General features: G+C 45.0%; 1 protein-coding gene across 3 annotated transcripts in view; it reads right to left on the bottom strand.

The window, feature by feature from the left end:
• Positions 1–18655, bottom strand: part of RALGAPA2 (Ral GTPase activating protein catalytic subunit alpha 2) — a 94306-nt gene extending 75651 nt beyond the window's left edge. For 2 of the 3 annotated variants that reach the window (XM_065633072.1, XM_065633073.1), the window contains exons 1-4: positions 18413–18608; positions 11697–11807; positions 11380–11429; positions 2642–2699 (exon numbers count right to left, since the gene is read on the bottom strand). In XM_065633072.1, the coding sequence (XP_065489144.1) occupies positions 2642–2699; positions 11380–11429; positions 11697–11807; positions 18413–18518 (325 nt within the window). In that variant the 5' untranslated portion in view covers positions 18519–18608. Of the gene's footprint in view, positions 1–2641; positions 2700–11379; positions 11430–11696; positions 11808–18412 lie in introns of all 3 variants that reach the window. The other variant, XM_065633074.1, reaches the window with a different exon arrangement.
• Between the last annotated feature and the right edge of the window lie 7440 nt (positions 18656–26095).

Raw genomic sequence — 26095 nt, 5'->3', positions numbered from 1 at the left:
ATGGGTTTCTTTCCGCAAGAATGTTTTTTTTTAAAAAAAATGTTACAGAAAAGGCTAGCTTAATGTCATTTACTATGTGGCTACTGTGCTAGATTTTAAGAAAAATAACACTATGTGGTAGCAAAACCCAAAGTGAATCTAGTTACAATCATCATCAGTGTTGTAAGATTAAATATCATGTATCTTTACAGTGAGGTACTTTGGTTTTAGTCAGATGACAGTATATTAAAATATTTTCATTAACAGTAAAATATCTAAGCAAATTTTGACTTCCTAGATTTGGAGAAATCAGCAAGTCCAACTTGTAGGATTAACACATTCAAGAACACTAATATTGACAATAATTATAATAAAGATACGCTAGCAACCTATACTACATTCATGTCTATAAAACACAGCTAGTAAAATTGCAAAATATTTCAGTTCTTGTTTTAGAAATACTAGGCTAACTGCCCTGAACTTCAAATGTCTGACTTAAAAATCAGAGCGAGATTTAACATCAAATGCTTCAGGTAAAAAATATTTTAAATCCAATTCTGAGAAAAACGACAAAGTAGCACTCAGCTGTTATTTCTCCTGGATTTGGGAATTATGTACATTCCTTAAATGTGATCGTTCCCTTGACTTCTCACCATTTCACAGTAGTAATGCAAATGAACATGAAGCAAAAAGCAAATCACAGGGTACAGCTGTAAATAATAGCACCACCAAATTTTGTAGCTCATGTCTTGGACACAGCTAAAAAATTATCCAAATACGACTATTGAAGAGAAGCACAAATATAAAGAATATATTAGGTATAAAACAACTGACTAAAACCAATTTGTTCTGGACTAATTCAGGTAGCAAAGTGGCCAATCGGATGTGTATTTTTATTTTTGTCAGTGCTAACTGGAATGTGACAACAGCCCTTTCCTTGACCTTTAACTTCCACTCATTATTTCTTCTGCAACAGCAAATTCATTTTCTGATGAAAAATGTGGCAGCTGATGAAATAGTGCTGGAAACCAAACCAAACAACAGAAAAGTACTACTTAGAAGAAATATAACCCCCCCAAAGCAGCATAAAATTTACTTTAACAAATAGCAAACCAAAACATTGTGACCACTTCGGTAGCATTTAGAAGCCACATTTTCAAAGCAGTGATGAATCAAAGATGTTTAATTCAGAGGAAATTACCAAGTTAAATTATTTCATTGGATCTCAGGTGTCTTAAGTGTCAAAATAAATGTATTTCACCTTTCAGTATTTCTGAGCCCATTTGAGTCTACCTTTGTTGTGCTTTTTAAATTCAGATTTCCAAAGTTTGAGTGACTAAACCGAGCCTGTTAGATATCTTTTATCTTTATGCTTAAGAGAAAACAGCTACAGCTGAAGAACATCAAGTGCTTCAAGCCAAGCGCTCCACGTGCGTGCCTTAACCACGCTGGCAACTTTCTTTTGGTCTTTTTTCTACCTGCGTTGCAATAGTCTCTTCAGTTCTGTGCTCATGGAGCCCTTTTCTGCAGAACCTGCCCCACACAGCACGCAGAATGGGCAGGGGACCAGGGAAAATCCCAGAGCTTTGCCAACTCAGATTTCCCTGTGCCGGGCTCCTTGTTCCAGAACAATACGGAGAATTCCGCAGGAGACAACGGCCAGCGTCTGGAGGTGACCCAGCGAGGGCTGTCCCGGGTCCCCACAGTGTCACATTCCAACAGGACACTTGGCAAATCTGCCACAAAACGACCAGGGAAAGACAGCTGGGGCCGAACTTGCAGAAATACTATGTACTCATAATTCCATGAAGGCCAGTAACATCGTGGACCACTCGTTAAAAAGAAAAATGCATCAAAAGGAGCTGCTAAAAAGTTTGTATTTTTGTCGTTAATCTCTTCCTTTCACTACCTCTAAAGCAGAAATTCCTCATTCAAGTCCCACAAATAGTGTGACAGTCGAGTGTTTCACAAATAGTAATGAACGAAGCTGCACAGAGAATCCAGGAGTATCAGGGAAGAAATGAAGCTCCTGTTCCCTGCATCAGTCCCATGGTTTGCATTTGGTTCAGCACAGCTACCAAACCACCACCTGTTCACAGTGTAAGTTTTAGAGAATAAATTTCCAGGAGGGAAGGGTTGAGTATCTATGATTAGGCCGAGCACAATACAAATTTGTATGGGCATCTCGTATCTGATCACTTGCAAACGACTATCATAATGCAAATTTGCGAGAGTCACATATGGATTCCACAGCCCTCCTCAATATTTGGTGTCGGTCTGTGAATGCAAAGGGAGAGCCAAGGGTGCGTGGGTTTATAACCCACGTCATCTTGATGGCTGCTAGCGCATGGAAGAGGAGAAAGCGAAGAGGACCCAGGTAAATCCAAGAATATAAGCATGTGAAGGGCATTCATGCAAAATAAAAACAAAGCAGGCAACCAAAACCACACAGAACAAGGAACACACAGAGCTCTTACAGCAGGCAAGAAGATTTCCCATGTGCTTGGAGAATTTTCAGCTGCAAGTCTCATATGCCAGTGCTGTTTGTGCATGGGCAACACTGAGGGATTCTGTGGTTAACAACACTTGCAGAACCAGGGAAGTGACTGCAGAAAACATTGATTCTATTTGTACTAGAATGTTTTAAAACCGTTCTTCTTACCTATACTGCGAAAATGCCATCGATAAAAAATCCTCTCAGGTAGCAGCTGCAATATTTTCTGCAGGAAACAAAACTAAATAGTCAAATTTTCCATAATAGACTGGCTCATTCAGAGGATACAGAGAAACTAATACACAAGACACAAATGAAATGGTGACATATACATACAGAACACAAGAGAAAGCAAACACCTATCATAGTAAGGACTCCTGCCCATTACTTTAGTCTCGTTATGGAGAAAGACACTTGGAATGGTCCTGAACAAACGCCATGACACTGTCATGAAGTGCTTTCCCTTCCCTGCTGCCTTGCAAATCCTGGCATTCCAGAACATAAACCAACCCCTGACGAAGAAGTTGGGGATTTCAGAGCAGCTCCCTTTGGGTTCCATTTTTCTGAAGTGTCTGGTAATGACAGCTGCTGGACTGATCCAGCCCAGATTCTGAGCTCCTGGGGCTTCGTCTCTTGCCATCAGCTAACGGGGTCTGATCTCCCAGCTACGGCAGAGCCGAGGAGCAGAGCCGCTATTTTTACTGTGGCATGAGTTACCTGTGTTTGCAGCGGGCGAGTGAAACCCAGCCAAACTACACCAAGCTGCACTGATTTAATTCACCGCACACACGGTTAATAAAGCCCTTATGTAGAACAAGGCACAGTGCTCTGCCTCGAGGCTGGGGCTGAGCCTAACAGAGCCAGATCAAACAAAGGAAAAAACCTCGTGGTCAAACCCACTCCCCCTCAGTTTTGTTACGCTACAGGGCACCGACAAAGCAAAGCGAGTCAAGCATATGCTCAAGTGCTCTCCGGAATGGAGTCTGAAAATCTTAGCCGCAGAGAACAGTTCGGGCTACCAAACCTTGTTCTTTGTCAGTTTAGTGGATGGTGATGCTATTAAATATCTGGCTAAATCAAAATGATTTGGGGGGCTTACCTGGGCAAATACAGCTTTTAATAGGACTTAACAGGCTCCAAGACACCTTTTTTTTTTTTCCTGTTTTCCCTCTTTTTAAAACTATTAGCAGTATAGAGTAGGGCTTGGCAAGTAGGTGTTTTAGTAGTACAGGACAGCTAACTTATTGCAGTGAGAGAATACAAATGGTTGCACGTAGATTTCACAGAAAAAGTGTCTGGATCTTACAACTTTTCAGCCACTGAAATAAGAAATTAAGAAGATATATTTAAATAGGAAACTAGTTTTCAACACCTACTTTTGGACATAAAATTAAACGTTATAAATGACAAAGTCAGAGCTCCTTGTAATTATCAAACGAGATCACTAGAACAAAGTTGTGCGCAACAAAGTGCCATTAAGTTTTCAGAAACACCACATGCAGGATGCAAAATGAATGACAAGTCATGTCAGCAACAGTGACCCATTTGTTGGTGTTTCACACACAGCAGCTCGCAAGAGGAAATAAAGCGTCGCAGCCAGGAAAGCAGGAACTGGCGTTTGAGGCAATCCTTCAGACGGCCAACACATGAATCATTATTGCTGCTAAAAACAGTACGCTTCACAGATGGAATAAGACTTTTTTTTGACAACAAAGTGATTCAGAAATTAGACACAACACTCAGAATAGAGTCTTGTTGAAAATGGAACATTCCTTTCTCCATGGCAGAAGATGGAAGTCACGATGAGTTCACAGACGTAGGGAACTAGACCTCAGGTCACACAGACTGGTCTTCCTTCGCAGCTTTAGCACAGCACGTGCTCCCCTAGAAGCACTTCCCACTTCTACGAGATTACCTCGAATTAAAACACGAATCGGGCGCATCCCCTTCCACGTTCTCATTGTGTTTTGTTTCGGGTGGAGCGGGAGGCTGGTGGCCGGAGGTCTGGCTCCCCGTCCGCGGGCAGGAGGATGCGCTGGGCATGGAGGGGCCGGCTGGCTAAAAATGAGGCCACGATTCACATCTGGGCTTTACCTGTTAGTTACGGACCATGTTTCTGCCAATCAGATTGCAGGACCCACAGACAAAGAATCAGCATTATCCATCGGAATATTCAAATACTAGCAGCCCACCGCTTCAGGACTATTTCTGGCATTAGTCTTTACCTAACCCGAGGCAGAAAGGAGCTCCTAACCTGAACCACAGCCACTGCAGAGCTCGCTCTGCGCCCCGGCACCGATCCCACGGCGCAGGAAAGGCTCCGCTGGACACAACCCTCACACACGCCAGCAACACAAAACGCTCCCAATTTCAGCGTGCACTGCCTTCCGACGTCTTCATGTTTGTTATGGAAAACCAGCCAAAACTACATATATTTTGTTTCCATTGTTAAGTAGTACAGCAGATCATTAGAGCAAAACCAATCCCCTTTTACAGGCCGCGCTAACAAGATACCTTCAGTTTGTCTTTGGTTGTAACACTCTCTCTCATTTGTTCAAAACCACTAACTTTTGAGAATCAATTGCATTAAACTTCCAAAAAATCAAGCACCACTTCTGTATCAGAATGTTTTACTAGAAATTTGTCGAAGTCTGGAAATGTTACTAGTGAAAAGGCACATCTTAGTATATTTCAAATGACATAGTAAAATTCTTTATTGTAAAACAAAAACTATATTTAGAAAACATACATCTACTTCACTAAAAGTCTGGTGTATACTTAAACACCAGGCTCGGCACAGTCCTGTATTGTGAATGGAAGTTTGTGGGAGCAATCTGATGAGCTGCTGGGGAAGAAAAGGGAAAAGGGAAGAAAAGGGAAAAGGGAAGAAAAGGGAAAAGGGAAGAAAAGGGAAAAGGGAAGAAAAGGGAAAAGGGAAGAAAAGGGAAAAGGGAAGAAAAGGGAAAAGGGAAGAAAAGGGAAAAGGGAAGAAAAGGGAAAAGGGAAGAAAAGGGAAAAGGGAAGAAAAGGGAAAAGGGAAGAAAAGGGAAAAGGGAAGAAAAGGGAAAGAAGAGACGAGAAGAGAAGAAGAACGTGCCTACAGGTTTGTTTCTGTAAAAAACAGACTCAAACACCTCGTCAGGTGGCTGATTCAAAACAATTCAAGGGTTGAAATAAATAATAAGAGGACGGAAGTTCCTAAGGAAAGCTTCCATATCCCAAAATCTTTTCATATAGCAAAAATTGAGACACTTAAGTCACTTCGCGTGCCATTCTCCTTTCCAGCATCTCAAAAACAGGAAGAAAACAAACAAACAACTAACTTATGGGTGCACTTTAGAAAAACAGAAAGATGTGATTCATCACCTACAGAGTAGTACCAAACAGAAGTAATTTTTAAAAAAGCAAACTAGATTCCTAGCACCACAGCTACCTCCTGAAGATCTGAGAGCTTTGCAGCGGATTAGGATGAATATAAATAATCTAAATTCAGAGTCCACATTTGCTCCTGCAATGCAAAAATAAGTTATCATGGTTAAAAGTCTACACTATTAAATAAAAACTCGTGAACGTTACAAGTTAATTCACGGTGACGGCTAGAATGCCTTTTAACTGGTAATTTTTGCACATGTCCATTAGAGTCCCCAGAGTGAGATGCTGTTCCGCTGACATGAGACAGCATGCCACGAGCAACCTCCAGCTGCCGTCCTTCCGACTCTGCGTTGCCAGGAACATTTCCTGCTCTCGCCCAACCCCTGGTGTTCTAAAAAATACATATTGCTATTCCTATAAAACAAATGATAGTTTCTTCCACTCCAGCCTAGACTTTCAGCAATCCCGCTGTGAATCCAAACTGGCTATTGACATCTGGTTTCTAGTTTCACAGTACACTAATAAAAAATATTTTAAGAAGCCCCACAGTGCGAAATAATATTGCTTTTTCAGAAAACACATAGATCTATTTAATGCTTAGTGCTTTGCTGCATCTATATGGTAATCCATTATAGCACACTTGAAATAGAAATTAGGTATTACTACTGATCAACACATCAGGGTATCTGTCAGTTCTTTTAACTGATTATCCATAGTTCTTTTTCTTCTGGACTTCCTGCATGACTAGGAATAATGTTGAGTTTCAATCTTAGTTTACACAGGATGCTGCCTTTTGAAAGATACATCTCTCTATTTTACCACAGTAAAATAAAAAACGCCAAGGTTTGTATTTCAATAGATTCACCCCGACTTAACCAACGCTGCAATTTCTTTTACAAAGCCTTCTGGTTTTGCCCGCTTTGTGGAAGGGCAGCAGGGCCGGCCGCGCCGTGCCCGCTGCTGCGAGCGGCGCTGCCCGCAGAGGGCACAGAGAGCCGGGACCTGCCGTCACATCGGTCTCCAGCTCCACTCGCCAAAGCGAGACGCCGAGCACCTCGCTACCAGCAGCTGCTCTCACGCCCTGCGCGGTGTCTCATTAAACAACAAAAGTGAACATGCGTGAACAAGAGCCAACGTCAACGACGCGCTCACGATAATGTTCATTCCAGGAGAGTGGATTCTGAGGGGGAAAAAAAAAAAAAATAGCTTTTTTTGATCGAACCTGTCCATGATAAGGAGTTTCCATTGGTGAGGGGCAGGTGGATCTCCTGACAGCCCGGTCCAATGCAGAACAGCTCTCCTGTGCCTCTGTGTTCAAGTATTGTTCAGTGGTATCTCCACAAGAGTTTCAGAGCATTCAGCTACTAAAATCTGCAGTAATTTAGACATTTTCCAGCCATTATTCACCAATTCAGGTGAAGCTAAGAGCACAATGAAGCTAGCATGCCTGCAGCAGTTCAATCTAGATAAAGGGATACTCCATTTATTGCATCAATAAATTATTTACAGTTATTTGTTGATGGAAAATGTCTGCCCAAAGCACCCAAGATATTTATTCTTGCCCTACGCATGACATTATACAGTAAGATCTCTGAAGTTAAACATATGCAACATTCAGTCAGAATTTACAACAGAATGCTGAAGAATAACATCAGTGTTATTTCAAGAGCACTAATAGATGAACCGATCAGAATTACGGCAGAACAAACTGTAGATGGTTCAAAAAGTAATTTTCTATGTGTAGGAAAGAAGGGCTATAAACAACTTTATTGTTATAAACAAATAAGCCCTTTTTATTCTATTGAGCTTGAGAATCAGCCAAGTGTGGGTGAGAGACCTGGGGCTGAGCAGCGGGGATCACAGCAGGCACAGGGAACCAGCTCCAAAGCTGCAGCAGATCCTGCAGCCTGAATTTAAAGCTCTCACTCTTAATGGTAATTTGATTTCAAGTGCAAGACAACCTGCAGATGGGGAAATTAAGCTACTGAGCTGTACAGACATGAGGAAAATGCAAATAGTGACAAGAAAGTTAAATAATGGGGGACAGTTAAATAAAAGGTATAACCCCAAGAAATGAGAACCCAGGACCTGTGGCAATAAGAACTCAACAATACCTTGACTTGATTATTCCTTGTAAAGAATTTTACCAGTACTTTTCACATTGGCCAGTTTCAAGACACGATTTATTTCTGCAGCATTAATCTTCCTCAGTTTCATTCAAATGTAGCAAGCGATTGGGAGCAACATCCCAAGATAAGCAAGCCACCCTAAGAAAACACTACCGATTCAAAAGAACATCCTTTTGCATGTTCACGAAGAAACAGCAACACAGCAGTGAAGTCTTTTATGAATCAAAACCTGCTGGAAGTTTCACAGATGCAGGTTTTCATGAGATTGAAAATGACCTGCTAAAAGTCACCACTGGCTTTGAGATCTGTTTTAAGCTGCTTAACCAGTACTGCTAATTCGCACAGCAGCCTACATAAAGTAGACCTACAACAGGCTGGAAGAATTTGATACTCAAAATCTCCACAGCAATCTTAATCCAGGATGAAGCAAAGTTCCACGTTTTAAAAGTTACATCAATATGCACGAGGAGGCAGCGCTAAGCAGAGGTGTGTATTCCTAAGGGCTGGCTGGCTGGGCAGGTGCTCCGCTGACAGACACGCTGGATTTACTGTGCACGGCTGCAATCTGCTTCCAAAAGGGTTCCGCGCAGACCAGAGCCCATCATAAACCTATTCTGGATTATCATTAGAGCTCGCAGAACAAGCAACGTGTGCACATCTGCAGCAATAAATCCAGCTGCGCAGCCGCCTCTGTGATCGGTGCGTTCACACTGCGCCAGCAGAGCGATCCACCTTCCAACGGATTTATACCGCGTCTTAATCTTCTGAGTGCGCGGCCATTTGGAGTTTATATTTAGATCTGCTTTTAAGGATAACAATACTGAATTAAAACCAGTAGCTACTGCTACAAAATAAATCTGTGGAAAAGGCATTTGTCACTTGTGTATGTATAGTACGCTATATATATAGACACTAGGTGTCACTCCAGAACAGCAGCAAAACACCCAAACTAAACCAGAGAAGGCAGAAGGCAATTCCTTTCATAAATATTTTTATTGATTTTTAAACTGTTAACCCTCAGCACCTGCATTCAGGATTTGTTAATCCTAAATAATTAGCTATTTAACTAATTAGAAGAAAACTCCGGCTCACGCTGAGGTCAGATTAAATATGGCAAGCTTAACAATCAATTAGTTTTGTTTCCTATGGCTTACGATATGAATGTTTAATTACTTGGCATTTACATTTTCCCTTGTCTCGTGTTCAGACTGATGTACTCTCGGTCTGTGCATTACAAGGCCCTCTAAAAAGCTGGTTTCCTCCAAGGCATTAAGTTATCAAGTGTTAGAGCTATAAACGCATTGCAAACTTACTTGCGGGAGGTAAACGCCACGAAGATCGCCCCGAATTTCATATGAATATCTTAAACGATTTCTTCTCCCTCCAAGCTGCTCATGCCCAGGCTATAGCAGAATTCTGCTCAATCAGGACTCAAAGCAACACTTTGTTCATATATATTTTTTCTCCTTCATACAGCATGTTCTCCTGCTGTTTTTAAGCAGTATTAACCAGGCGGTTATTAGTCCTCCGTTTTCAAGACACAGGAATGCTCATTTATTCACTTCCACCGGGCGAGTAAGCATTAGCTGTTTTCCATTCAATGGCATGGCCACAAATTTAATTACTTATTCAAGGCCACAGAGTAAGAGTATTAACGAGCTCTCATTAAATTGCACAGCCTTGCTCTGTACATGTGGCGATACCTTCGCCACCAGGGACGGGGAGGAAGAATTTCTGCCCCAAACACGGTCCCAGCAGATTCACGAGCTCGTGTTCTTTGCCTCCTGCAAAATCCTGAAGCCGACACTGTTACTAATAGCAGCAGCAGCAAACACAATTCGATTTTCAGACTTCAGTCTGAAAATGCAGTGTTGTCATTGAAGGAGTGAAAGGAGGGAGAAGAGGAAAAAGGAGATGAACTTGGTACCTCATAAAATCAGAAGACGAGACCACAAAAATCCAGAACTTCATCGTTTTCATGGCCATTTTGCATATTACAGGCATGTCAGCCTAAACAGCATCATTCTTATTGTCAGTATAAATATTATTCTAACTACAGACTATACATTAATACAAAAATATGAAGCTGTATGCTTCTGGGGTTTTTGGTTTAGGTTGGGTGGGGTTTTTTTCCATTTATAGAGGGAGTCATAAGAGTTGAGAACATTTAATCTTCATTTTAACTTCAACTTCTTGAGTCCCATTGAACGTTTGGGGTTTTTCCTACCACCCCTACCAAAAAATAACCCAAAATATTAAAAAAATATATTTCTACAATGCAATGCTCAAGTAAAAAGTTAGTAGTTGGATTAACAAAGAAAAAAAATAAAATCAACAGAAGATGTGTGTATTTCCCCTTAAGAAAGAAATCAGGTCAATTATTTACCGAGTGAATTGTTAAAAAAACAAAACCAAAACCCCTAAAGGCACCACGTTCTGCCTTCAGAGACAGGTAGAGCTTCTGCCAAGACTTCTGGTGCGCATCAGAAAAACCTTCTTATATGCGAGGCTTTCATCTGGTCCAGTGATATTTTCTCACATCCAAATATATTTAGGTAACAACTCTCATTAAAAGGATCCCTTGGAAAATGACCTATCGGAGTCTATTCTTTAAATTAAAGACATTCTTATTCAATTATGCAAAATTTAACTAGCTAGCGTTTCCTCCTGGACACAGCAAATGCGCTGCCTGCTTGTGCTGGGAAGGATATGCTGCTGGAAGTAATAGACGAGTTTAAAAACAAAATTAAACAAATTAACATTCCACACACTCAGATCAAACTGATATGCAGCAGTTGACAACTCTTATCCTTTTATTTTCCTTGTGCTGCCAGACCAAATACTGCAACCGTAACAGATGCCTCCATGTGAAAGGAGCAGAACCCGAACTCCTGCCGTGACACCTTCCAAATAAACTGAACGCTGAACTTCATACAGACAAAGTGTAGGGAAAAGTACTGGTGCTTTGAACCGGCCCTCCAGAAAATACACAGCAAGAACATATTGAATTTCAAAAAAGAAAAAAAATGTCTATTTTGCAGCGTTAGACCTAGCAGAGGCTACGCAACTATTGATCACCCGCTGCCCAAATCTCCTGGAAAAAAATCCACGTTTTCAAAGAGTCGGTCCTCAGCTCCTTACGACACATATACTACTGTATGATTTTAAAGTCATTTTGATAAAATCTCTTAACTCTGGATATTCATTCAACCAACATTCCCACTGCATAACAAGATTTTGATTGCTGTTGTATGTGAAAACCGAACGCGCAGCCCAGCTCTTCCCTGCCTTGCGCCTCGTACAGGCGGGGGCACCTGCTGTCATTTCGGTTGAGACCTGGGTGCACCCCTGGTTGGAAAGCTGTGCTTGAAAATAAAAATTACTTTCACGGTTTGGAAAACTTACTTCAAAAAGAAAGAGAATAGAGTCCAGCTCCTCCCTTTGTGATTTATTCCCTGCAAGACAGAAAAGAATATTGTTTGCCGTAAATATACGGTATGAGACAGACGGCAAAATTACACTTAAACGTTTCAGAGAGCAATTTTCCACACTTCCGATACCGTAAAATTAAAATTATTATTACTAATACTGTACTGCATGAAACTATTAGTGCAAATATGGATAATTGTGGACTATATAACCATTAGATAAGCTCTAATAGAACGCTTTTGAGAACAGCCAGGGAAAACTGGCTCAAGTGCTAACAAAACTCCAAAACTTACCTTTTTGTTTCAAGCTATTTTCCAGTGTTATGAAGTTTTCATAGAATATGAAATAAATTTGAGAATAATTGCTCTCAAAAAATTGCTTCAGGTCACTTCCATCCACAATATCTGAAAAGCAGAACAAACGGTTGTTACACAACATCAGAAAGCTAAAAGTTTTTGCCTTCATGCACATTTAGGATTACAGAATGAAATAAATGCAATACAAAACTATTTTAGTGACTTCATTAAATATTCTATACTAAATTGTGATTCCATCCTTGGAAGCGAAATAGGGAAATTTCCATTTTCACCTAATCTATGAAAGTTTGCAGTGTAACTTGGGTTCGTTTGTTTTCCATTAAAAAGAAGAGTGGGCTGTGTCTTAGGTATCTAAGCAAACGGCTTCTGTATCATCAAAACAAGCAGGTACTGTTGGAAAAACACAGACACTAGCAATGATTTCTGTATGCAAAATGAAAATCCAGATCTTAAATCGATCTGACAAGCAGGTCAATTCAGAAAACAGCATCTTTCTAATTCATTTTAAAAAATAATGGAAACCCAAGCATGCACCACTTCCCTAAGCCTTAACTGAGGTCTACAATTCAAAATATGTTTATTTTTTAAGAAAAAAAACCTCCAATGCTTTCTAAACTCGGCACTTGTAAAACACACTTTAACTTCATCTGTTTGCTCTTCATTGTCACTGGTTTCGTCAAGATAGATGATTCCACCCAGATTTAAGAGGATAAAGGATGAGAATTACTAACACCACGTCTTCTCATTGAAGTTTCACCTCTCGAGAAACCCATTCAGTAATCAACACAAAGCCGATTACAACAAGACGACCCAATAATATCACACAACTACAAAAGAAAGACTTTAGCCTTGGACGGTGCTTCAAAAAAAATAATAACAATACCTTTTCAGTAGTAGGGCTTTGGTTGCTTGCACTACGGAAACAATTACTGCATGGAAACTCTTTTTCATGATATTTGTTTCCTACAAACTACTGGTTCTGAATTTGCAAGCTAAGTGCAATTATTCCTCTCTGTGAATGCGTTCTGTGAAATACAACTCTAGCAGAAAACAAGGCTTTCATTTACAAGGATTTCATATGAAAGAATGAGGTCATTAAAATCTAAACAAAAAGGAAACTTTCCCCATAAATTGTGAAAGGAGGAGAAAGGAACCGCCTATTCAAAAAAGTAAATTCTCCTTTTCTGTAAACGCGGCACCGGAGCGGTGACTCATCCGTGGCTCTGCTGTAAGTGTGCACCCAGCGACATCCTTTTCCTACGGCACCGTGTCCTGCACAGGGGCTCCCACAGCCCGGCCCTCCAGCCGCGGCACCTCCAAACCCTGGGCACGGACGGACAGACACCGGGACGGGACGGGACGGACGGCGCCTCAAGAGACAGACTGGCCAAAAGTTGGCTGGAAGCCCAGGGAAGTCACTTGGATCACTATTACACACACACACACACACACATAGATAATGTTCAACTTGTAGCGGGGTAAGGCTCATCCTTCTGTTTTTCAAATGGAAAACAGTGAAAGTTTCATGTGCTATTTATAATTTAAGTACCAAGATAAATACTGACTTTTGGCAAATGCCACGGACTGCAGAAGTGCTTATAAGCATTCGAGGAAATTCACCAGCAAGGCTGGGACGGGACTGCAGGTATTGGGTTATATATTTATATTTTCTCCTAAATAGCACTCAGATTGGTGCTTTTGAGAACAGCCGCCTAGCAATCCAAACCCCGAGCACCGAAATCGCAGGCAGGCTGGGAAACGTTACCAGCCATCTGACATGGTGGCTTCCCAAAAATACGTCTATCCCACCCTGCTCCCCACCAAGGGACGGGGACCCCGTGGCCAGCGCTGCTGAGTGACACTCACAGCTCTTACAGCAACACGCATAGGAAACGACGAGACATTCGTGAGAGCACACGCGACATTTCTTCGCTACGACATATGAAACAGTTGGCTCACTAGATAACACCAAGTCACCCTTACCTGCCTTACTAAAGCTTAAAATTTAGGAAAAAAAACTACTCAGGCACCCTTTAATAAGAATCTGGGTTCCCTGCCAAGCTTTCATTACTCTTCCTCATATTAAAAAAAATCTAGAGGGGACAATAACCTGTCCTTAGCACAACACCTTACCGTTAGTTTTCTGTTAACTACCAAATCTTACTGCAGTCACTTAAGCAGCTAGAAATCCTCCCTTAATCTCATGAGCTTCCAAAGTCACTTGGCTTTATGTTACTTGTACAAAGTTCTCTCAACCCTGAGGAGTTTTCTTTATCTTGAGTACTTAAAAAATTAAAGGACATGAAGAGACAACTTTGCAGTCATACACTGGTTAATGATAAACTTTTATTACCAGGCCCGCCCCAGAAACTACAGACAATTTTTACTTACCAAAAAAAGGAGGAGAAGAAAAAAAAAACACCAACTGCCCACTTTGTCAGGTTAAAGCTTTAAATGCTACATAAAAGCCTAGAAGATAATTGTCCTTCGTTTTTTCAAAGGAACATCAGCATGGAAATACACCCTTACTAAAAAATCCTCCAGTTAGAACAATTTCTAAAATAATGGTAACGCCTCAAATTCCACATGAAGCCTAAGGAACAACAGCTGTTCTGAATTCAGCAAGAACTGTGGCAGCGTTCGCTTCTGAATCAAGCCTCTAAGGGACAAGTTCTCACCTGAGGAGAACACATTGAAAGAAAACATAATATTTTTACCCAAGAACAGCCACAAAAACAAAGTCTTATAGAGCAGATACACATTTTTATGCTAAAAAACCCTCTCAGAGAAAACTACTCTGGGAGACACTACAGAGAGCTGAAATTATGGCCAATCAGTGCGAAAGAGCCGCACCTTTATGTCACCACCACCGTTTATAAGAACATTATTTTTCAAATCTATTGTAAAAAAAACAAAACCAAAACACACTCTTGACACTTCCACACACTGTATTTGCAAAAAAGTTCCTACTGACTTTATAAAAGTTCCGAAAGTTAGTAGAGTAGATCTTTACAGTAACTTACCAAAAAAAAGAAGAAAAAGGACATTTTCTGGTCATTGATGTAGCACAGGTGAACATGTACTTTAAACCGGTGTTATTCTGGTTTGTGTTTTGCAATGCCGCGCAGGCAGACTGCCCCACAGACAGGGGCATTAGAGACTGGGGAGATATTATGAGCAACACGAATTTAACGAGAATCTTTTCTTTCACTTTAGGTTGTCAGACAAACTTACACAGACAGTAGCCAAGAGACCTGAAGCAACCAAAACCCGGGCATTACTGACCCCAGTGCTCACACAAGCCCTTGTTTATGGAAACACATATTCCTGTCCCGCATCCCTCCCCTATTATCATATTTTCTCTGATTTTTATCCTCCTACACCAGTAGGATCTCAGAAGGGTAACTGCCACTTTGTTTACAATTTAATTCCTGCGATTTAAAACTAACAAAAGAAGAAGAGATGGAATCTTGTAAGGAAACGTAAAAGCAGGAGCAGTTATTCTGAGACAGCACCGTGGCCTGAGGGACGGAGCTGGGGACAGGGGGTAAAACAGCTGGGGTGTGAGGAACACGGAGGCACACACCTTCCTACCCGTGGCCAGCACGACGTGCCACATTTGGGGGAAAAATTAAAAAAAAAAAAAAAATCCAACTGTTTTTGAGCCTTTATACCAAAATCTGTGTTTTCCTTAAACACAGGAGGGGCTCTCACCACGTGTTGCTTCATTTTCTGTGCTGAATAACAACATAAACCACACATTTGCAATGACATCTATGAAGATATTCTCTTCAAGAAGCCACTCCTGTATTGTCTAGAACATTTACACGACGTTCTCAAAAGCAGAGGTCTCGGGAACACCACCAGAGCCTGCAATAAACCACATCCACCAGGGAGAGCCACAGCCGCTACCGTGCCACCCAGCCCTCCAGCACGGAGAGCGACTTGCACTTAAAACCAACGTTCAATAACAAGTTCGATTAAAAAAAAAAAAAAATCAGGTCACTATCTCCAAGTCCAACAGACACTTGGAATAAAAGATATTTCCTAAGTGACAGGTGTATTCCACCCCCCTTGCCAAACGGGTAAAAAGCATCTTTCCAGAAAACCACCAGACAACACTACCTTCTGCAGCATCTGCCTTGGGACAGAAATTTATTTTGTCACGCTAACAGGCGTATTTTTCCATTTGTTCCACCCGTCAGGCCCATCTCGGCAGCCTGACAGCCTCCTCTGGACCGCACCAGCGCACAAAACCAGCGCCCCCGGGAGACGGGTGCAACAAGAGCCACAGCGAGGCCAGTATTTCACCTTCAACCACTTGTGTCTTGGTTTTGGACTCTTCTTTTTGAGAGGCTGAAAGGGGAACATTAACAGAAAGCTGCTATATTCCTTATTTCTTCAAGTCCATTTATTTTAGTGAGGCTGGTAGAAAAGGAAGAAATACAAGGTCTGCGAGCTCACACTACAGTCTCCCAGAGCAATCAGGATGGTTTCAGAAAACAACCTCACCTCCTAAACAAAGAATCTCCCAAAACATTTTACAACAAAACTCGACATTGTTTTAATATCGTTTGTACAGTGCACAAGTGATAAGACATATACAGTTAAAAGGCATATCATGACACAGGTATCTTCTCCCATCTTCTCAAATTCCTGCCCTTATGCACTTACATGTATGGTGTGAAAAAGAAAAAGGCAGACAAAATATTTTATACACCTCTAGTACAAGAAATGCACATGTTTGGTCCCCAGAGAAAGACTAAAACAAAACCAACCATCAGATTGCCAACTAGTGAGATTTTTCACATATGGAATAGAAGGAATTTATACCCAGAGCAGTCACAAACCCTTCGCTCACAGTCACTCCAAAGCAGAGGTCCAGTCCTGTTCACGTGCCTCCCACCGCCAGGAACAGGGTCACAACCGCTCCACCGGGAGCCCAAATCCTGAACCTGGAACACCTACAGATGGGCACGTCCAACTTACACGTACCGTTGCTCAACAGGTGAGCAGGACCTGGCCGCTTTTGGAGCGTGACACAAGATCACTCAGATTTACCCAGCACTTTGGCCACTAACCAACTACCCACAAGCACCTGTTTTGGATTTGCTACTTAAACACAGTAGATCACAGGTGAATAGCATCTTTGAATCAGTGATGGTTATTCACACCTGCAAGAAATACATCCCAAAAAAATCGGCAAGATGTCCAAGCTAAGCTATCACAGACTCTTCTACTCGTTTGTCTCCACACTCTCACTTTCTCAAAGGAACCATCCCACTGCTCTTTTCACTCGGCATCACACTCAGTGTCCTCACCACAGATCTCCTCGCTTTGCTACAGTACAATCAAAACTTCTTCTGTGTATTTTCTCCTATCAGTGCAACATCATACGAGAACGCTTTTGATCTCAGCCTGGAGCAGCACCGACGAGCCCGTGCCGCAAACCCGCGTGCGGTTCCTCAGCACGGGCTCCGGGGGAGGACGGGAGGGCAGAACCTTTGCTCGGGCAGCAGCTGCGGCTCCACGCGTCCCTCGCGCCACCCAGAGCGCGAACGTGGTGGGGACGACACGAGCGCTGACCCACCAGAGCCGCTCCTCAGCAGAAAGACATCGGCCAACTTCTGCTCTATCCCGATGAGCCGCGAACCTCAGGCCCTTCCTGCCTCCAGCCACCTCCCTGCTCCTCACAGCTCGCAAGACAATGTCTTTGAGGCTCCTAAATATACGCCAAACTTGACTGAAATGGCAGACTAAAAAAAAGATTGGAGTACACAAGAAGTACAAACCGGGTCATTTTCCCCTCGCTGCTTCCCAGGAGAACAATCTAAAGTGAGATAAACAAAACCGAACGCAGTCGCTGATTCTCCTGAACCGGGGCAGTGCACAAAAGCTCTCAGAAGAGCCTTTTCCTGCTGCAGTTTGCTGAGTAACAGAGAACACGAGGCTCCCAAACCCTTGCAAATCACAGCTGAAACCCATCGGCTGGTTCCAACCTTCAGAAGACAAAGACGAGGGTTAAGGCTTCGGCTGTGAGGAGTATTACAGAGTATTAAACGCCGCAGGCGTGAGAAGGGTGCCATAAAATGCCATGACACGACCCCCTTTAAAGCGTTAAAAAATCAAAACAAAAACCCAAATGAGTCTTGTTGACAAGAGCAGAGCTTCTACGAATGCATCTTCTGAAGGGCCCTACAGGACATTCGTTTACGCGCTATTTTGTACCCGTACAACAACGCCGCATCACAGATGCACAGACAGTGGGCGAGTTTCCCAACTGCAGAGCAGCAAAGCCCAGCGGGAGCCTCACCCAACAGCTCCTGTCCCTCCGACCAGACACGCACGGCCACCTTTCCACGGCTGCCACCGGGACAGCCCACGGAAAACCCGCAGAAAGCAAACACGCAGAGCAGGGCTCCTTCAGCGCGGGCTGCCCACGAGGAGTTTTTACCATTCGGTTTTACGCTGATCCTGGGACAGCTCTCCCCCGGCGTTATACCAGCGTCAGCTACAGCAGCACCGCACCGGCTGCAGGCGCCGAGGCGCCCGGGACCCCCGCTCCGCGCCGTGCCCGGCGCGCCGGGCTCCCTCCCCGGCCGCGCCCGCTGCCCGCCCGCAGCGCCGAGCGGCCGCCGCCGGCCCCGCCGCCCTCAGCGGCGGGAAGGGGCGCCGGGCCGGCCCGCACTCACCCAGCAGCGCCCGCAGGTGCTTGAGGCGGGTGAGGACGTCCCGCTTGGGGTCCAGCGCCTTCTGGGTGGATTTCCTGACGTCGGCGTGGCCCTTCCTGGAGAACATCGCGGCTCCGGAGGGGCCGCGGGCCGCGCCCGGCTGTTGGCCGCGGCAGGGGAAGCGGTGAGGGCCCGGCGGCCGGGCAGGTGCGGGGGCCCGCCCGCTGCGGGGAGGTGGCGGGGAGCGCCGGGCGCCCGCGCTGTCCGGGCGGCGGTGGGCGGGCCGGCAGGGCAGGGCCGGCAGGGCAGGGCAGGGCCGGCCACAGGGCCCGCCCGGGCCCGCAGCGCGCAGCCGCGCCGCCGGACTACAGCTCCCGGCGGGCCGTGCGGCGGGAGCTGCGCCATGGCGTCACCCTGGCGTCGCCCTGACGTCACCCGCAGGGGCTGCGCGTCGAGCGCGCCATGTGTCACCGCGGTGGCGCGGCGGACGGGGACGGGGCGCGCCCGCCGGCACCCGCGTCTGCGGAACCTCCACAGCCGCGCCCGGCCGCGCTGCCAGCGCCCCTGAGCCCCTCAGCGCCCCATGGCCTCTCAGCGCTCTTGGGCCTCTCAGCGCCACTGGGCCTCTCAGCACCCCATGGCCTCTCAGCGCCACTGGGCCCCTCAGCACCCCTGGGCCCCTCAGCGCCCCATGGCCCCTCAGCGCCACTGGGCCTCTCAGCATCCCATGGCCCCTCAGCGCCCCATGGCCCCTCAGCACCCCTGGGCCCCTCAGCGCCACTGGGCCTCTCAGCATCCCATGGCCCCTCAGCGCCCCATGGCCCCTCAGCACCCCTGGGCCCCTCAGCGCCCCATGGCCCCTCAGCGCCACTGGGCCTCTCAGCATCCCATGGCCTCTCAGCACCCCTGGGCCCCTCAGCACCCCTGGGCCTGCCCAGGGCCTTCCAGCACCAACCATGTGTCTCCAGTTGAGCACCTGAGCCGTTTCTCTGCAGGCGCTGAGGCCGCAGCCCTCCCGCAGCACCGACCGCGGTGAGTGAGGCCGCGCTGGGCGGAGGGTCCCGCTTGGTGCCGGGGCAGGGTTTGCAGTGAGGCGCAGGAGCTGGGTGGATACCAGCGGCGTGCTGTTAACGGGCACGCGGTTGGGAGTAGGCACCCAGCTGCGCTCCGTTTCATCTGTGGGAAAAACCTTTGTGTTTTGAATAACTGCTTGCACTGTAAATATGTAAATAATAAGTGCTGTCTTTACTCCCATGACACACAGGGAAGGTAAAACACTGAACAGATTTTTAGTTACACAGGAAAAAGAGGATTTGCCCCAGAATAAGAAGCCAGTAGGGTTTCAGTTAAAGGCCCTCAGCTCCTCAGTAAAAATTCTGGGTCGAAAAGTAAACTTTAAGAAGTTCCATGGCAGAATGAGGTCCTAAAAAAGAAAACAATGTGTTTCGGCAAAGTAAATTGCATGTACACTTCTTAGTTTTTAACGAAATTATTTATTAATTTACATGTGATATATTTGTAGAAATTATTTTTCAGCCATGAATCATTGTAGGAAAATAAAATGTCACACAAATTACTATTGTTTGGACCGGAAAATAGATCACTGCCACCTCTCACTTCCTCTGAGCCCTCTCAGGGATCGTTTCTTACGCCGGAGCCCAGAGTCACCAAGGCCACACGTCAACAAGCCCTAAACATGTCCCGCTAGAAGGGACAGTCCCAGCGTCTGTGCTGTCGGGCCACCACCCCAGGCTGGCCACGTGGCAGGCGAGATTAGGGAACTGCTCTGGGTGAGGATTCACCTGGCGAGATAAACAAATAAATGAGCAGGCGGCGGGAACTCGTGGAGGGGGCTGCGGTGGGTGCTGGTGGGCGCTGCTGGTTGTGGCACAGGGTCCCTTTGAAGCACAGCTGGGGTCGGGAAGGTGAGGGGCAAGGACCGGCTATGCCTCGTGGTGCTGCCCTGCAGAGTCACCGAGCCTGCTGGTATTCCTGCTGTGCCTTGAGAATTCGCTTCCTGGAGTCATGGGAAGATGAATAGTGCTGACATGCAGCATTAAAAAAAAAAAAAAAAGTCATTTTTCTTATACAACAAAGTTTGAACGCATGACCTTGGAATCGGACACAGGGAATTTATTGTCCCCTAATAGTCTATTGTTGTGGAGCCCGTTTGGGGCTGATAGTAATTCATATTGTGTATTCTTCCCATAACACTGTTACGCAATGTCTCATTGTAGAAGAGTTATACATCTTCAGCAATTGTCTAAAATTTTTGGTCACATGTTGCTAATTGAGTATCTGCAGCTTCCTGAGAAGAGCAAATTGGGTCATTCCAGCTTTTCCCTTTCATTGCCACAAATCAATATATGCAGTTGGCTGAGGAAGAACATGGCTAAAATCTTGGCTCACTCTTTTCTTTTTCCTTTTTTCCCCCTTCCCTTTTATTTTAATTGACTTAGAGAAACAATAACTTTCAGTTTGTCTGTTCTGGCAATTTCTGCTTATTCCATGGTTTTGTGTTTTTCTGCTTTGTTAAAAAAATAAATCATTGCAGATAAAGCAATTTTGATTGCATAGCTGCTCTACTGTCTAATAACTTCTGTGATAACTAGGAAAGCATTTTGGTGCTTAGCACCTAACTGTGTAGCTTTAGGCAGTCAGTGTTTTAAAGTTTGCCAGAAATTCTTCTTGTGCCAGGCTCTCCGGAATATGGATTTTGTGACCTGACCCGCAGTGCTCTAGCAGGGCAATCCTTTCTCTCCCGATTAGGTCCTGGAAAATGTGGTCACGTGGAGAGCTCAGTGAGTCAGCATCATTTAACGTTGGCACCATTAGAGTGGCTTGGGGTTTGGGTTTATTAAGAACAAGCACTATAGCAGCAAGGTGAAAACCCATTTAACAGTTTCTCCTCTGGGTTTTAGGTCAGCAAATACATCCGAATGAATATATACCTTTAGGAATTCAGAATTATATGCAACTGACCTTTAAGCTATTAGTTAAAATTTCATAAAGTGTCACTTTTCAAATGATTCATTTATGAGTTGATGTAGCATATAATGCAAATCAGAAATCCAAGTAAACTTGCAGCAATTATTTCAGCCTGCGTGGGGAAACCGCTTGTAAAATCCTATGACTTGTGTTTTCTAACAATATAACAGTTGCAATTTCCCAGAAAGTCAGATGATGCGTTTCCGAAAGTTGATGCTTAAGGTAGAATAATTTCCTGAAAGAGATTTGGTCATTCAGCTTTCAGGATCTGAGGTAAAATCTATACAAAGCAGTCATTTGAGGGGACAAAGCAGTAATCACTTGAAAAAGGTCGCAGCACAAGGTGATGTCCGAAGTGAGCTGAACATACAAGCATCAGCACGGCAGCGGTGCGAATGGATTGGGTATTAATGTGGATAGATCTCTCCCTCGTGCAGGTACAAAGTGTATCGAACAGAATCATAACCAAAGTAGTAGAACACTAGGACGTTCCTTATTTGCTTTGACCTTTTGCCTGTGGCGGGCCAGGAGCAGCAGGAGTTGGCCTGTGTTCCCGTGCTCTCGGTGCGTTCGGCTCCCCAGCCCCAGCGGGGTGGAAGCCCTGTCCTGTTTCCTCACCCGCCATGAGCCGGGACGGATGGTGGTAACAAACTGGGAAGGTGAAACCTGCTGCTGCAGCTGTAAACACGGCCGTCTGAATTGCACTGGGCTCGATGAACAGGCACGGTTACTTTTCCTATTGGATCTGAAATTTTAATGACAGAGATTAAGTTACGGAACTTCTCTGCTTACTTGTGTCAATATAACACTTTATAATGAGCCCAGAAAAAAGGGTAGGGGAAAAGTAAATAAAAGAGACTTGCCTCCTAAATAACGTACAGGTGAGATAATAATCTCCTTAGCATAGGATGCTGGTACTGAATTTTTGTCCTCCAAACCAGATGCTTCAAGTTGCATTTAGAAAATGATTTGTGTCCTGGTGCCTGTCCTTGGTCTGACACATCCATTAAAACACATTAAGTTCTTATTCCTGGATTTGAATCAACTCACTTAGCGCTTCCCAACTTCGGTGTGGTGTGCAGCAGCTTGGCAGCCTTTGGTGGAAATGAGGCTCCGCTCTCTCCATCTTGAGAGGACAAAGCTTGTGTGAAAGATTTTTCCAGCTGGCTCTGAGTGTGGTGGGTTTGTTTTCCTGACAATATTTCCTCCCAGAAAGCAGTTAATTATTTAGCATGGGTTACTTATTTAATACTTACTTCGCAGGAGTTGAGTATTGACTTTAGGAAAAGCAAACAGGACTCTTTGGTACCCAGAAGTGCTTCCTCCTCGGAGGGATTTACCTCTGGCCCCATTTTGAGCAGAACCTCCAGAAGGCTGCAGGATGGCAAACGGGGGCAATAGTGCTGAACTAAACCGTGCTGAACTAAACCACGCCGAATTAAACTGTGCTGAACTAAACCGTGCCGAACTAAACTGTGCTGAACTAACCACGCGTAAAGCTGGGAGCAGGAGGGTCCCTAAGCGGAGCAGCACTTGGGAACTGGGTTTTCAGAAGTTCCTAACCCTGGAAATCTGGCAGGAAAAGTGAACGGGGGCTTCTGGGTGCTGGGCTGTTTAGGAAAAATCTGATGGGAAGTTTCTAACCATTGCAGCATCTGAGGCATTAAAATGTCATATGGTAAAAACAAGGGACAGGAAAAAAGCGCTGTCAAAAAAAGACATCAGATTTCCTTCTGCCACCATTTCAAACTGTGTATAGAGGGAAAGAGAATAATTTATGTCTATGGATGGAAAAAAATCCAAAATAGAAGGAGCATGGATTGCATGTCCCTTGATGCCTTCCAAAAGGAAATGTCACAGAGAATGAGGAAATTTCATGGAGTAAAAATATCTGCCCCTAAGGAGAGATGCAGCTACTCTTGCGAAAGGCTGAGCCGCGTGCAGAGGTTTACGGCGGGTTGTAACACCCATAACCGGCTGGCCTGGCCAGGACCTGTCCGTGAGGAGCCGTGACAGCCCAGCCTGAGCCCAGGCTGGGAAAGCAGGGCTGCTTTACACCACGAAAGCAGGAAAATCCCTGCCCTGCTTCCCCGCTCCGCGTGCCGCCACGGTACAGAGATAAAGTGCTGCTTGTCTCAACGGCACTAAATCCCAGATAAGTGCTGTTTACTTCAGCTCTCTCCGAGAGGAAAGGTCAGTCGTGGTCTCGGTGGAGCTCCAGCAATTTCCTCCTGGCAGCGGTGACCTCTGCCCGCCCGGCATCGCGGAGGTGCCGGGCCCTGCTCCCCTCCTTCGGCTGCCAAGCCGTGTCCCGGATTCTGGGGACACATCTTAACCCCCTCCCCGCCAGCCCCTGCCCCGCTGCCTTCCCCGGGGCTCCAAACAGGCAGGCAGAACGTGGCAGTGCTTCGGGTTTGAACAGCTGGGGGATGCTGACAGTCGGGCCTCCAGGAATACTCCTGGTCCTAAGGAATAATGCACACAGGGCGAGAAGTAAAGGGCATTTTTTAGTACAAATTACTGATGAAGGGTTCTCCTACATAAAATAAGAGCCTTCTTTTTCTCTTGTCCTCTGCTCAGCTTGCTTGATTTCGTTTTTAGATTGCCATATATTTAACCTAAGCTCTTTTTTTGACTCAACAGAATTTTCATATTCTTATTTTTCTCTCAGCTTGTGTTTGCTCTTTATCACTCAAAGGAACAATAAATGAGGAAGGAAACAGATGACTGGGATCACCCTTAAGCTGAGCTTTGTTAACATCAAGAGTGACCACACAGATTGTCTTAATGCTGAGTGCAATTTATACCAACAAACCAGAGTTTATGTAAAGGCTATGTGATATGTTAAATTCTCCTTCTGCAAGTAAGATCTCACGTTCTCTTGCACATAAGGAAGAGAACAAAAAACTTCAATATAAACCAGAAACACACAAAGCAGCCGCTGGCCACTGATGTTACACAGATTCTTCCTTCTTCTTTTGCAAATAAATGACTGCGGAAAGCAGTGCAGTAATTATAGCCTTTAGAAACGGCTCAGGTTTTCCTCCATGGACAAGCATGACAAAAAATAATAAAAAATAATTTTTACCAGCACAGCTGGTGTTCAGATGAAATTATGTGGTTAGCTTTGAAACGATATTAAAAGAGAAATTTTAATTAACCTGTATCACTGAGTCAGAAGATAATATCTGATGCATATAACAGTCATACAGACAAAATATGATAAAATAATTATTTGCAATTAGATATATGCATTACAGACAATGTTGTAATTAGAATGTACTTAATGTCACAGGGGGTCGTTTATTATCAAAATAATTTGTAGAAGGACTGTGGAAACAATGCAATGATTATCCGTCCCTCTGAAAAAAAAAGAAATCTCAGAATGTACCAAGCCCAAAGCATTCCTGGTTTGGGAGCAGATACCGACGCGGTCAGACAGCCGGACTCCTCTTTTCCAGCGCCGAGTCCGCTTGTCAGCGGCTTGTGCACGGGTCACCCCTCTGGTGACGGGTCACCCCTCTGGTGACGTGCTCCTCCGCGTGGGCCCCGGCAGCGACAGTGGCCGTGACACCGCGCACTCCGAGCGGGGCACCGCGGAGCGAGCCAGGCTCTGCACGGGTCGGAGGGAGACCTGCCACCGGGTGCTGCGCCGCTCCTCCACCGGCACAATGAGTCTCTTTTTTTCTTTCGTTATGTGCTTGTCAGCTGCATCAAAACTGAGTGATTAAATTTACTGGGCTGATTCTTGTCTCTACTGTGGCCCTTCCAAGGCACTCAGGCCATGAAAAGCAGCCAAAACCAAGGAATAATTACATTTGTACTTGCTTTAGGGCGCCTTTTCACTTCTAGATCTCTTGAAGAATTAGCAGAGTGTGGCTCTGGTAAGCAGAGTCTAGCAAAGCTGGGGGCATTACTCAGGAGCCAGGCCCAGCTCAGCCTCCCAGAGCTGATACGGCCGATGCGGACGCAGGAACGGAAATGTAGTCATTTGAAACGTCTGGCTGGGAAGGGTGGAGAGTAGCAATCGTGTGATGAAGTTAGTGTTTCTTTATGGAAATACTTATTCCTTCAAATCATAAATAATAAGTAAAATTGCTGCAAAATGTGTTAATCTGAAAGAATGGCTCGAGGGGAAAACAGCCCCCCTGTATATCATCAGCTGCCTCTTTATCTCCCCTCGGCTTCTCCACTTTGCAAAAGAACAAAGACAATGTGCCAAAGCTGCTTCGGGATTTCAATGAAAAATAATGAGAATTCATTGCTAATTAGGGCTCCAATTAAAAAAAAAAATGATCTTTGCAGGGACACTGTTAATGAACTTGCAAATTGCAGCTGCAGCCTTGCATCCCTGGGAACATTCCCCGTGTTGGGATCCACCGGTGTGCGCAGACATGGGGAGCAAGGGCTGCTGGCGTGTGTGCGGGGATGGCAGGCCCTGCGCCCACTGCTTTGCCGTCCCTTCGGGGACACGAGCAGGAGACGCTGGAGCAGCGAGGGGGTGGCAGGCCCTGCGCCTGCTGCTTTGCTGTCCCTTTGGGGACATGAGTGGGGGACACTGGAGCAGCGAGGGCAGCTGGCCTGGCCGTGTCTGCCTGGCTGGCGATGGCCAGCCCAGAGCTGCCGACGGTGCTTCGGATGTGGTTATGGCAATGGTTAACGTGCGGAACTGCTGAACGCTGAGCTGGACGTTTGGATTAGGGTGGCATTCATCTC

The sequence above is a fragment of the Caloenas nicobarica genome, chromosome 3 (genome assembly GCF_036013445.1).
Source record: "Caloenas nicobarica isolate bCalNic1 chromosome 3, bCalNic1.hap1, whole genome shotgun sequence".
Lineage (NCBI taxonomy): Eukaryota > Metazoa > Chordata > Aves > Columbiformes > Columbidae > Caloenas > Caloenas nicobarica.
The sequence above is the reverse complement of the archived record's forward strand: the minus strand, read 5'-3'. Positions and strand labels throughout refer to the sequence as shown.